Genomic DNA, 14,833 nt, shown 5'->3' with positions numbered 1-14,833 from the left:
ATAGATAGATAGATAGATAGATAGATAGATAGATAGATAGATAGATAGATAGATTTCAAAAGCCAGAAGAGTTTCTCCAGGAGGTTATCAAGAACATTTTGGACCTAAACATGGTCAGTTTTGTAGAGATAATTTTTTTTTTCAGGGAAAGATTCACCCTGAGCTAACATCTGTTGCCAATCTTCCTCTTTTTTTTACCTTCCCAAAGCCTCAGTGCATGGTTGTATATCATAGTTGTAAGTCCTTCTAGTTCTTTGTGAGCTGCTGCTACAGCAGGGCAACTGACAGACGAATGGTGTGGTTCTGCAACTGGGAACCAATCCCAGGCCACGGAAGGGGTGATAGCGCCAAACTTTAACCATTAGGCCATCAGGGTTGGCTCAAGATAAGTTTTTTAATGTATTTTTCTTGGTGTGTATGAACTACAAATTCTTAAAACAATGCAACTTGTATAGCATCTCTTTGGGAGACACCACGGCACTGCTAACTCTCAAAGGCATGAAGACCAATATGAATACAACACTAGTGCATCCAGATGGTACTTAACATCCCAAAGCAAATACTGTGCACAGCCCTTACTTGAAGACTAAATAAGTTTTCAACTTGCCATCACCTTTTATAGATTACAACCAAGGATTCAAACTGATGCTCTCGTGATGTAAAAAAATAATAAATCAGAGTCACATTTGACAGCAGCTGGGACTATCTCAGACTGCACTTAAACACCACAAAGCCTGGGGTTTTCAGGCATAGTGCTCTCCTCACACTGACCAAGATGTAGGAGACTGGGAAAACATACTGCAAGAGTACTTCGCTGCCAAATTTTAAAATTTTGCTATTTTTTTCTTGAAACAATTTAGCTTGCAGATATGATTTCAAAAGATTACAAACCTATATATGTAATTGGATGAATTTGATCTAATTCTCTACTGACATTGTCTCCTGATGTTCTCAGGTTGAATACAGGAAAGTAAAGGCACCAGCAACTTCATGTACTAGTAAGATAATGTGATTTGGGATCATAACAGAAAATAAATTTTTTAAAAGAAATTTATTTTACTGAACCCATTTTAAATTGTAAATTGCCACTTGTGTTTCAGGACATCTTAGTTCCAAAGCATTTTTACTAGAGTTTTAGTGGTTTCTTTGTATTTGGAGTTGATTAGTCCTTTTATCTGCACACCAGCTTACCCTAGTCCTTCTGTAATCGTAAAAATGAACATAATTATTTTATCCATAATGAATTGACAAATAAGATCCTTACCCCTAAATATAATATGATTCCATAGAACATAAATCTCCAGAAAAAGCATCGCCGAAGGGCATTAATGAGTTTGGGATTTTTCTTTGATGCCAGCTCTCTGTCCCATTCTCTGCAAAAGAATAGAAAAGTGGGACCAATAAGTTGCATGTGCAAATATTTGAGTTGTTCTATTTCCCTTAACATAGTTTTATTCACACAAGTACATCCAAGGAGATTAACCCAAGTGACTAAAGAGACAAAACCTTGTGGAGACCTTCCAACATCAACGCTTAGCCAGATATTTGGCAGAATTCGATGCTCCACCATATATCAATTTTCAGGGAGTTGACTTCATGAAAAGGCCACATTATATGTTTTAAAGAAAGTTTCTGGGCTTCTTAAAAGCAATGCAAGACATGGACAAATAAAGTATGTCTCTTATGAATACACATTGTTGTCCTTGAAACAAGGTGAAAAATAAACAAATATTTAATTTTTTTCCCTTCACTTCTTGATCTTTACTTGTTTAGATTGGAGTAGATTTTACAAAATTTAACTGTCAAACCAAAAACAACATAAAAAGTCAGGTCAACTTTTCTGTGATTTAACATTAGAAAAACTTGTTATTTAGACATCATTTTTAAATATAAGGGTATGAAACAAATATGATCAAACTTCATTTTCAACTACTAAAGTCATTTATTACAGTAAAAGTCTTCAGAAAATTAGAACAGAATCAAATTCTATATTTTCTGGTAGGAACAGAAACTAAAGAGTCAAAAAATGGTTGGTATCAAGCTAATATTTTGTTTTCTTTTAAGTACTATAGGTTCATCAGCTGATTATATTTAAGTTAAGTTTCTGTCAATAAAAGCCCTCTTTCTCTTCCCAAGTGGATAAAATATAACTCTAAATGTTACCCTCATCTTCATTTTTAAACTGTACAGAGATGAAAAGTTTCACAGGCAAGAACTAGATAAAGGTTTTGCATTTCACCAACAGCTATTCCCATGACTGCCCATCTACCATTATGAGAGGTGGTTCTAAGTTACTCCAAAGGAAGAACACACAATTGAGATTTGAGGGAAAGCTTGGCACTCTCTGTGCATGGATATTGGCTTCCCTGAGAAGCTCACTATCTATAATACCTAATTACCCTATCCTATCTATCTACCTTCCACATTCTTTCCTACTCTTTCACTCAGACACATGGGACTTACCTCCCATCCATATCATTCAGTGACTCACAATTGGGTAAGAAGCTAAATATGGAGGCAGATTCTGCCTCTCTTTCAAAAGAATAAGTCAGATGAGAAAGCCAGGAAAGAAAGATGGTACACATACCAAAGAAATGGCTTCAAGGTGGGAAGAAGTGATCAACACTGAAGTCATGTAGGAAGATGTCATTATATTTGACATTAAGAGACCTCTGGTGACCCTGGTCAATGTCATTTAGCAACATGGTAGACATGGTAGATGTTTCAGAGAGCTGAGATGTGAAGGAAAAGTGAAGAAGTGGAGAGACCAGGAGAGCAGAGAAATGTTAGCTATGAAAGGAAAAAAAAAACAATGGGGTAGTGACCTGAGGGGAAGGCAAGGTGGGGAATTTTTTTCTAATGAGTGAGACTTGAACAATTTGTAGCCTGAGAGGAGTTACCAGCGAGAGTAGGCGGTATAGTTCCAGTAGCACCACAACAGTCCCAATGAGCATTCCAAACACCAAGAGTTGAATCACAAGGGAAGAAGCTTTATACTTAGCAAGATTATAGCCTAGCTACAATCATGAAATGAATGTGTGGTTTGCACACAGGAGTCATGAGAGGGTTCAACCCCAGGGCCACAAACTGAGCCAGACAGGCCAATGTACCTCAACCACATGGGAACCACCTAAGGGCCTTTGCCACAAGGCAGTTATGAAATGTGAGGCCAGGGTCACTTCCCAAGGGTGTAGAGGTATAAAGTACTATAAATGGTATTTCATGCCTCAAAAATGTTTCAATAAATTCCAAATAACAATTTTATTAAAAAAGAAATAAATAACAGGGTGAAAAAGAGATACAAAAATAAAAACAAAGATAGAATTTATGAACTTAGGGTGGCACAGAGTTGTTGAATTGAAACAAAATAGGTATATTTTTTAAACTGAATTGATATGGGGGACACAATGAAAACAGAGGAGAAAAAAATATTAGGCCAAATAATCCTACAAATTCAGGTATATGTCCTTTATTTGGCCACAAAAAAAAAATACACCTGGAGTACACAGTTTTTGATTAACCTAGCCCTACTCTAATTAATCTTTCCCTCAGCATCTATTCAGAACTTAGATATTCAACATCTGCTACATTATTTTGAAGTTGCTAATATACCTACAATGTATTATGTTTATATAGTTTATCTCTGCAGCGATGTTACAGGTTTTTACATAAAGCGAGCCATTTCACATTCAATCATCATGCAGTCATTCAACAAGTATTTATTGAGCACCTACTATATGCCAGACCCTATTCTAGGCACTTGGGGAATACATCACAAATAGACCAACCAAACAAAACAAAAAAGAAAATACCCTTGTCTTCTTGGCACTTACACACACTCGGTGCTCAGTAATAGGAGTCGGTCCTTGATCTTGGAAATGTGAATCTACTACTCCCACTAGCCTAATTCTCTGAATAAAATCAAGGAAAATAATGTTGAATACCTTACTTTGCCTTGAAAATGTCAAAAAAAAAGAACTGAGTTTAATGAAAATAAGGTCAACAAATTGCAAGTCTATTCAACTTTTTATTTTGATGCAATAATTTAGTAGCTACTTTTTTTTCTTTTTTGCTAACTCCCTCTTCCCTCTCCCTTTCATCAGGTATCAGACCTTGTGCTGCTGGTGCAAGACCTGGTCTAGCTTATTCATAAACTGTGTTGGTCTGTGGAAAGCACACGTGACTCAAGAGTCTCAGGTTTTTCACATTTGGCCAAGGAGAAAAGGCTTTTTCTTCTGTGGTCTGTAAAGATACGAGCAAAGACTTCTGAGGACCCACTGCACAGAGGCAGCTGGTCTGAGAGAGTAAAAGCAGCACAAGGCAAATGCCACCAGGTGGCATTTGAGTTACTGGTTCCATTGAGTCCCTAAGGCTAGTTCTCTACCTAGGCCTTCACACAGGTAGACTACATGAGCCAATAAATTCCCTCTTTCTATTTACTTAAGCTAGTTAGCTGGGTTTCTGTCACGGGCAATCAAAAAGGTTCTAATCAATACTCTTAGAAAAGGGAACTCTGAGTATTTCTTTACAATGAGTAACACTGCTCCTGGGGAGGCCAAGAGTGCAGACCTGGTTTAGAATCATGGGCTCCATCAGTGATTAGCTGGCAAATTACGGCATCGCTCTGAGCCTGTTTGTTCTTCTGCAAGATGGAGATAATGACGCTTTCCTCCCAGAGTGGCTGAGAGGAGATACCATACCTGGCATTCAATATGCACTCAAAAATACAAAATTTTTACATTTCTTTGATATCCAATAGCCATTACCTTAAGATTTCCAAGTATGTACATTTGTATTCACATATGAAGATTTTGGAGGCAAATACACACAATTTGCTTTATAAAGTTGTTATTTCCATCTTCACAAAATCCACTTAATGTTCTTTAAAGACAGGTAACTTCTTAGAAGTCAAATATGTATTTTTGAAAAAAAAAGTCATTGCTCAGGAAAATGGTTATATTTCTTTTATCCTTTCATTGTTTAATTCTTAATTGGTTAAGATTTCAGCAAGAATATAAGATGTTCCTATTTTAAATATGCCATTTTAAGAATTAAGCCCTCTAATATGTCAGTTCTATATTCTCTAAATAATTAATAATATTAATTTCTCTCTTCAACTAATAAACAATGTGCATGAACATACCTTTCCAATTTTTCAGATAGATTGTCAGCAGAATCAGCAGAAGGGATTTGGTATATGTCTGACAATTCCAGGCGCTGTCTGTACCCTTTCCTCAAAATTGGTCTGGTCCAGCTAAAACAAATAGAGGAGGGGCAGATATAAATATTAACTTGATTTGGTCTCCAATATAGATTTGGAATCTGATACCTTTTCAAATCTTCTGGCATGTGGAAAATGGTGGGTGCATAAATATGAGAATAAAATAAGTCAACTTATATAAATACCAGGGCTTCATATCTTACAGGACACATCTGTAAAAAAGACCAACACCTCTGAACTAATATGATGTAGCTTTGTCAAAAAGGATTGGCAATGATGGTAGAATCTTTCCCAGAGGAAAAAAACTGCTAAACCTTCTATATTAAAAGCATTCTTAAAAAAAAAAAAAAACTGCCCCAAAATAACCAGATACTAGGAGTTTATAGCAAATTGCTGAAGTCCAGTCTCTACCACTTCAAATATAAAATGATATGTGAGTGATAGGAAGATAGATTCTCAATCAACCCCCTTATGTAATTTTGTTACTGTAACACACGGTACTCAGCAATGAGCTATTTGTTAAATGAACTGACTGTAGCTGGAGGGTTAATGAGTAGTTTGTATCAATTTGTTGACTTAATTATCACCTCTGAATCATTACTTGAGGGTGAGGATCATAACTTTCTTATGTTTTGTCTCCTCACTCGACAGCAGTTACGCACATCTACTCTCTACACATCTAATAAATAACAATTTATGACGGAAGCTAGGGAAGCTGGTATGGTAAATAATCAGGCAGGATACTCCAGTTATTTTGAAGTACTTTGTTTCTAACTATTTTGGATAAGGCAGAATAATCTTCACAGAGATAAGAAAATCTAAAAAGAAGACAAAGCAGAAGAAAAAGGAAGGAGGGAAAGAGGGGGAGGGGAAGAATTACAAAACAAACAACGAAATCATGTACAAAGAGAAAATTCTAAATAAATTTGAGCAAATCAGATCTTTCTTGGGTGAAATTTCATTTATTTATTGAAAAATGGAATTGAACTTGGAATTAGTGATCCCCAAACATATGTTTTTTCCCTTAGCATCTTTCTTTTTTTCAAATATATCAAATTTGATGTCATTGAGACTTCAGTAATGTGTCAAAATGCACATTAGTCACCAAAATTCAAAAGGGTCCAGATTCTTCTTTACACTTTCTTGGTCTCCAGCTTCTTCAGTCAGCCCTGCCCTATGTTCCTGATATCTCTAAAACTTGTCTTTCCTTAAAACTTAACTGAATTAGGGACCAGCTCGAAGGCTAAGTGATTTCATCAATCATTTCTTGCTAAGATATCGAGTGACACTGGTTTAATATGTCACTTTTTTCCATTAACTTGCAATATTTGCCTCTTAACAAGAGCCTTCAAACCATAACAAAGGGTGATAGTCAGGTTTCATCTTTATTGCCCAGTCTGATCCATTGGTAATTTTTCCTGGAGAATAAGAGTGAAAATAGTCGGAGACAGTCTGAGCACAGCAGTTAAAGAATTGCCACGATCATGCAGCATCTGCAATGGGCATCATCTAAGAAAGTGATGTCACACCCACCTGGTTCCATCCCAGTATCCAACATAAGCACTGGAAATACAGTTAGAAACATAGGTGGCAACATAGGAGGCTGTGAAAAATCAGGGACAGCATTTTAGGATATAAACTCCATCCTGTTGGTTATGAGCCTTTGTAAACTTGAACCAAGAAGCAAAAAGGTGAATTAAGTGTTTGCTACTAAAAAAATAAAAGTATATATAGCACTTTCCAAAGAGCTTCCACAAACATTAGCACATTGTGATTTTAATTTGAAAATCTTTTTAGGTAGGTAGAACAAAAAAGGATCATTGCCCTATTTTAAGGATAAAGAAATGGAGGCTCAGAGATGCTAAACTTGTCTGTTACTAAAGGCAAAAACTATAGATTTTTGCCAGAGTCTTCTGACTTCATTCCTTCCTTTACTGTGCTCAGCTTTCCCTATTTAGGAAAACTAAGCATGGTGGGTTCTAAGCTCTCCTCCTTGACAGACAGCTAGGAGGAGAGCTTAGAAGCAGGGAGACCAAAAGTTGGCAGACTGCAGGCAGTAGTGTGGTGTGCTGGTAAATCTTTAACCGTCCCTTCTCCAGCAAAAAAAAACCCCACAAAAAACAAAAATGACTTATGGCATTTGTCAATTTCTGTGGTTTAAATACTCCCACCATGACCAATTTCAAGCTACCAGATGTGAAGCCATTGAACAGAGAGTTGGGAAGAAATATACAGTTGCATATCATAATGGAGTATGTTTACCATTCAGATAAAATGAACATAAATAACCTCAATAGCATAGATAATAGTAAAATGTAAAGTAATGAGGTGATAACTTCAGTTTTTATTACCTTTGTTTTAACATAATTTATTTAACTGTAAGTTTAAATAATTTAATTTTTAATACTAGTTGTGCCTAACAACCAGCTCACAAATTTCCTGAAAATTTAACAATCAGCTCAGCCAGAAAGGGCCCACTGCAGCAGATCACTGACTGCCACACGGTTGAAAGACTTGAAACAAGGTAATGGCATTGAGGACACAAAGGAAGGGGCCTATAGAAAATTTAGTAAAAAAGAAAATATACCCCATCTACTAATAAATCTTGCATTTTCAGTATGTTTAAAATTATTAAAATATGACACTAATTTTACAAATAAATAGAATTTCACTATCTATAAATACAATATCAAAAATACATTTGCAGGAAATTAAAAAATAAATCTTTATATCTCTTTTAAAAAATATATAAACATACATCTTTTAGTTCATATCTAAGATCTGACGACCATTCCCATAAATGAGTTTCCAGCTCATTTTAAAGTCACACAATTTGTGGGCTGTTTTTATAAAAAGTTTCCTGTGTTACCCGTGTCCATTTTCATATGTATGTTACACCAGGACTATAGTTCTGATTATGAAGAGTTCCATAGTCCAGCATCACCAAACAAAACATATTCAGCAGTATTAAAACTCAAGTTAGCCATTTATAATTATTAATATAATTTAGTATTCCCTGACAGGTTCACCATAGTAAACCTATATTTGTATCCTGATATAGAGACTTGGCTTAAGGTAAGTTATGAGAACTAAAATCAATTAAGCTTAGGCTGCCTGGTAATTACCACAGTTATCTTAGAGAAAGAATTTATTCTGTGAGGTTAAACCAATAAAACTGAATGAAATTTCTGTCCCATCAAGAAGCTCTCCACGCCTATGTCAAGCCAGTTTTAGAAATACAAAAATGAAAACAAAACAAACAAACTAAAAACTCCCCATATATCTATACTTAGATACTTTATGAAATATTAATTACTGTAAAAACTCCAGCCACCACTCCTTTTAAATAATCATGAGTGAGTTAAACATACTTGGATAGAATTTAGGAATCCCCGGCCAGGATTCTTAATTCAGTATTTCTTCCATTAGAAATCAATGAGCCCCCAAGTATTTCATGAAGCAAAGGAGGCACTACTGGAATAACCAAAAGCAATAAACCCTATTCCTCCTCCTCCTCCCATTTGCCCCCACCATCTCTTCCTCTCACCTCTAATTGATCTTATCCTTCTCCTCCATTCATAAGCAGTCACTACATACTGAGAATGGACTTAAAATTGGTCTACTTAGAAATTGTGACAGTTTCCAAAGTTCTGGCTATTTCTAACAGAAACTAGCTAATCATTAATTATGGGGTAGCAGACAGATATCCCTAAGGTATACAGTACTTTATAACTTAGAATTTTTAAACTAACTTTGAAAAAAAGTCTGGTACCCAAGAAACACTGTTATGTTCACTTAACTAGTAAACTAATTAGTGAATTAATTAGTGAAACTAATTAGTTTCATTTCTTAGGACAAAACTTCCAAGTTTACAAGGATCTGTAATTCCTTATAATGAAAAGAATTTTCCAATTATAGCCACTAAGAAAGCCTTGATTTTCATGAAACCTATCCTCCAAAACCACATAATTAAAGCTTCTAATCATTTTTCCATTTGACATTTGACTTTATTAATACAACAGAGACATCTGACAATTTCACCTGCTAGAATTTGAGATGAAGGTCAGGTATCAGATCTTTTTAGTTCAAAATGATGTTGGTTGGATAAAACAATCATGTTTCCACAGTATATAACATTACTTTTTATTTAACTAGCAAAATAACATAAAATGAAATAAAATGGCAAATTTAAATGACTGGTTGCATGACACTTCTCCTAAATACTGAAAAATTGATACACTCACAGACTAATAACCTTTTTCATTTTTGCATGAAATAATCAACACTTGAGGAACTAAGTAGAAACTACTCTAAACTACTTTGTGTAGACAAATTTAAATAAACTAGAGGTTTTCTTATCATCTAGTATATTTACCATGAGTTTGAAAAAGCCCAAATAATCTGGATAGTCCTGAATAAAGAATATGCTGAAATTCAGGCAGAGGACAGAGAGGGAACCATTTGAACACACTGTGATAATAAATCTCAATTTCCTGCAGCATAACTCTTCCGCTTCACTTTAGTTTTTTTGAAAAATGTTATGATGGGAAAGATTATTTGAGACCAAAAGTCATCTCACTTCTATAAGGAGCACCTAAATACATAAAGCAAATATTAACAGACATAAAAGGAGAAACTGACAGTAACACAATAATAGTAGGGGAATTTAACACTCTAATTACATCAATGGATAGATCATCCAGACAGAAGATTCAATAAGCAAACATTGGCCTTAAATGATACATTAGACCAGATGGACTTGATAGATATATACAGAACATTCCATCCAAAAACTGCAGAATACACATTCTTTTCAAATGTACAAAGAACATTCTCTGAGCTAGATCACATATTAACCCATAAAACAAGTCTCAATAAATTTAAGAAGACTGAAATAATATCAAGCATCTTTTCTGACCAAAACAGTATGAAACTAGAAATCAACTATAAGAAGAAAACTGGAAAAGTCACAAAAATATGGCAATTAAACAAAATGCTATTGAACAACTTCTGGGTCAATGAAGAAATCAAAGAAGAAATCAAAAACTACCTAGAAACAAATGAAAATGAAAATATGACATACCAAAACCTCTAAGACACAGCAAAAACTTTATTAAGAGGGACGTTTATAGCAATACAGACCTACCTCAAAAACCAACTAAAATTGCAAATAAATAAGGAAATAATAAAAATCAAAGCAGAAATAAAGGAAATAGAGACTAAAAAGACAATACAAAGGATCAATGAAAATAAGAACTGATTCTTTGGAAATATTAAAAAAATTGACAAACTTTTAGCTCAACTCACCAAGAAAAAGACAGAAAAGCTTCAAATAAAATCAAAAATGAAAAAGGAGAAATTACAACAGATACCACAGAAATACAAAGGATTATAAGTGAATACAACAAAAAGCTATCCACCAACAAATTGGATAATCTAGAAGAAATGAATAAATTCTTAGAATTATACAACCTTCCAAAGCTGAATTAAGAAGAGTTAGAGAATTTGAATAGACCAATCATGAGTAAGGAGATCACATGAGGAATAAAAAAACAAAAGTCCAAGACCATACAGTTTCCCTGGTGAATTCTGCCAAACATTCAAAGAAGACTTAAGACCTATCCTTCTCAAAGTCTTCCAAAAAACTGAAAAGGAGGGGATGCTTCCTAACTCATTGTATGAGGCCAACAATATCTTCAAATAAAACCAGACAAGGACAACACAAAAAAAGAAAATTACAGGCCAATATAACTGATAAATTTAGATGCAAAAATCCTCAACAAAATATTAGCAAATCAAATACAACAATACATTAAAAGGATCATACACCATGATCAAGTGGGATTTATTCCAGGCATGTAGGGATGGTTCAATACCCACAAATTAATCAACATGATACACCCACATTAACAAAATGAAGAATAAAAATCACATGATTATCTCAATAGATGCAGAGAAAGCATTTGACAAGATACAGCATCAATTTACGATAAAAACTCTGAAAAAGATGGGTACAGAAGGAAAGTATCTCAAGATAATAAAGGCCATATATGACAAAACCACACCTAACATCATACTCAATGGTGAAAAATTGAAAGCTATCCCTCTAAGAACAGGACAAGAGAAGGATGCCCCCTTTCACCATTCTTATTTAACATAGTATTTGAAGTCCTTGCCAGAGCAATTAGGCAAGAAAAAGAAATAAAAGGGATCTAAATTGGAAAGGAGGAAGTAAAACTGTCACTATTTGCAGATGACATGATTTTATATATAGAAAACCCTAAAGAATCCACCAAAAAATTATTAGAAATTATAAATGAATACAGTAAACTTGCAGGGTACAAAATCAACATACAAAAATCAGTTGCATTTCTATACACTAACACTGAAATAGTAGAAAGAGAAATTAAGAATACAATCCCATTTACAATTCAACAAAAAGAATAAAATACATAGGAATAAATTTAATCAAAAAGGTGGAAGGTGTGTACACTGAAAACTATAAAACATTGTTGAAAGAAATCAAAGAAGACACAAAGAAATGGAAAGATAGTCTGTGCTCATGAATTGGAATATTTAACATAGTTAAAATGTCCATACTTCTTAAAGCAATCTACAGATTCAATGCAATCCCTATCAAAGTCCCAATGACACTTTTCACAGAAATAGAACAAAGAATTCTAAAATTTATAGGGAACAACAAAAGACCACAAATAGCCAAAGCAATCTTGAGAAAAAAGAAGAAAGCTGGAGATATCACACTCTCTGATTTCAAAATATACTACAAAGCTGTTGTAATAAAAACTGCATGTTTTTGGCAGAAAAACAGACACACAGATCCATGGAACAGAATTGAGAGCCCAGAAATAAACCCACACATCTATGAACAGCTAATTTTCAACAAAGGAGTCAAGAACACACAATGGAGAAAGGAAAGTTTCTTCAATAAATGGTGTTGGGAAAACTGGACAGCCACATGCAAAAAAAAATGAAAGTATATCATTATCTTACACCATACACAAAAATTAACTCAAAATGGATTAATGACTTGAATGTATGACCTGAAACCATAAAACTCCTAGAAGAAAACTTAGGCAGAATGCTCTTCAACATCAGTCTTAGCAGTATCTTTTTGAATATCATGCCTCTCCAGGCAAGAGAAACAAAAGAAAAAATAAACAGATGGGGCTACAACAAACTAAAAAGCTTCTGCACAGCAAAGGAAACCATCAACAAAACAAAAAGACAACCTAACAATTGGAAGAAGATGTTTGCAATTCATATATTTGATAAGGGGTTAATATCCAAAATATATAAAGAACTCATACAACTCAAAAAAAAAAAAAAAACCCAATTAACAAATGGGCAGACGATCTGAACAGACATTTTTCCAAGAAGACATACAGATGGCGACAGGCACATGAAAAGATGTTCAACGTCACTAATTATTAGGGAAATGCAAATCAAAACTACAATGAGATATCACCTCACATCTGTCAGAATAGCTATTATTAAAAAGACAAGAAATAACAAGTGTTGGAAAGGATGTGAAGAAAAGGGACCCCTCATATACTGCTGGTGGGAACGTAAACTGGTGCAGCCACTATGGAAAACAGTATGGAGATTCCTCAAAAAATTAAGAATAGAACTACCATATGATCCAGCTATTCCACTCCTGGGTATTCATCCAAAGAACACAAAAACACTAATTTGAAAAGATATATGAACCTCTATGTTCATTGCAACATTATTCACAATAGCCAAGACTTGGAAACAATCAAAGTGCCCATCAACAGATGGGCAGGATAAAGAAGATGTGGTATACATATACAATGGAATACTACTCAGCCATAAAAAAAGACAAAATCTTGCCATTTGCAACAACGTGGATGGACCTTGAGGGCATTATGCTAAGTGAAATAAGTCAGATGGAGAAAGTCAAATACCATATGATTTCACTCATATGTGGAAAGTAAAAACTACTACAACAAACAAACACACAGATAAAAACAGATTGTTGGTTACCAGAGGGGAAGGGGGATGGAGGGAGGGTGAATGGGGTAAAAGGGCACATGTGTATGGTGACAGATGGTAAGTAGTCTTTGGGTGGTGAACATGATGTAGTCTACACAGAAATTAAAATATAATGATGTACACCTACAATTTATATAATGTTACAAACCAACATTACCTCAATAAAAAAATTAAAAACATATATAAATAACACTTCAAATGTCACAGTTGTTTCATCAACTTAGATTCGATGTTATCTTCTAGTCAGATGTATTTTTCTCAATGAATTTTAGTGAAAATAAAACTTGAAAAGGTAGTGGTATCTAGCGCTCAAAAGCCCTGTGTAAAACTTGTAGGCTTCAAGAATGCACCCCCAAGTCGCAGCACTGGGGTGAGGGTCAGGTCGGAGAGTCCCTGTCCTCTGATAACACAAGGTATTTAAACAGTGTTTGCTGCTTATCCATAAAATGGTGACTTTAGAAGCAATAACCACTTTACTCAGCTCGATCACCTTTAGGAAGTACTTGCTTACTAGAGATCAGCCATTTTTGTGTTTGCGAGTTAATTACTCATCAGGCTCTAATTTTACCAAGAGAACTGTAGAAGTTTTTTTTCTTTCTCTAGATAAGTAAACAGTAAAGTAAATGCAGTCAATGAATTTCAGAAGATCTGGAAAGATAATTACTTGCTGCTCAACAAAAGACCACAAACCCATTCTGGTGGGCCAGAATTTAGAACCATACAGGTATCCTAATGTAAATTAATTTAACTTCACGCCTAATGAATCCAAACATTAAATAGAAAATCTACCTGCCCATTTTATGAGATGCTTCTACATATAAACATATCAGGAATGTAAGCTTATCAAGAAAATGTCTGGAAAGATATTTTCTTTTTTGCTTATCTATATTCTCTAATGTTTAACCATGAGCATGTATCACTTTGGAAATAAGAAGGAAGTTCTTTTTAATTAAAGAAGAAAGTATGTATAATTATAAGTCATTACTTGCTATGGCTATCTATGAACATAAGCTATCTAGTCAAATATGTTCTACCTCCATGATTTTCACACAATGCTCGCTATCAATATTAATTTCCCATAAAGTCGCTTTTTTCCTTTCCTTATATGGCTGGCTGAGGTAATACTTCATTATGAAGACTACAAAACTCCAGTCATCTGACTCCTACTACAAATCTATTACTGAAAAAACTGAATTAGTGATTTTAAGAAGAAAAGACAACTCTAGGTTTTAACCCTGTCTCTAGCAATTCCCAGTCACGTGACCTGTAAAAAGGCTCTTCTTAAGATCTTTCAGATGCAGCAACTCCTGGAAATAATAACTACCATGACAACTTGACCTGATTTTCATGGGGCCAAATTCAGTGTTGGCTATAAAAGATTACAACTGTACATTATTACATACTTCTTCACATAAACTACTTGGTTTCAGTTTAATTTTCAGAGTGCTAGACTTTATTATTATTGGGATTATAAAAATAGTAACAGCTAACATTAATAGAGCATTGCCACAGCCCTGAAAAATTCTAAGTATTTCACAGACATTATTTCATCTGACCCCACAACAATTCAAGAGATAA

At 34.5% G+C, this 14,833-nt stretch overlaps 1 protein-coding gene across 1 annotated transcript in view; it reads right to left on the bottom strand.

The window, feature by feature from the left end:
* CFTR (CF transmembrane conductance regulator) overlaps nucleotides 1-14,833 on the bottom strand; it is a 168,865-nt gene that overhangs the window by 133,390 nt on the left and 20,642 nt on the right. Inside the window, exons 2-3 of the mRNA XM_058528911.1 lie at nucleotides 5,144-5,254; nucleotides 1,265-1,373 (exon numbers count right to left, since the gene is read on the bottom strand). Of these exons, the coding sequence (XP_058384894.1) occupies nucleotides 1,265-1,373; nucleotides 5,144-5,254 (220 nt within the window). The remainder of the gene's footprint in view (nucleotides 1-1,264; nucleotides 1,374-5,143; nucleotides 5,255-14,833) is intronic.

This window comes from Diceros bicornis, chromosome 3, assembly GCF_020826845.1.
Source record: "Diceros bicornis minor isolate mBicDic1 chromosome 3, mDicBic1.mat.cur, whole genome shotgun sequence".
In the NCBI taxonomy this organism is placed as follows: Eukaryota; Metazoa; Chordata; class Mammalia; order Perissodactyla; family Rhinocerotidae; genus Diceros; species Diceros bicornis.
This window is presented reverse-complemented; position numbering and strand designations above follow the sequence as displayed.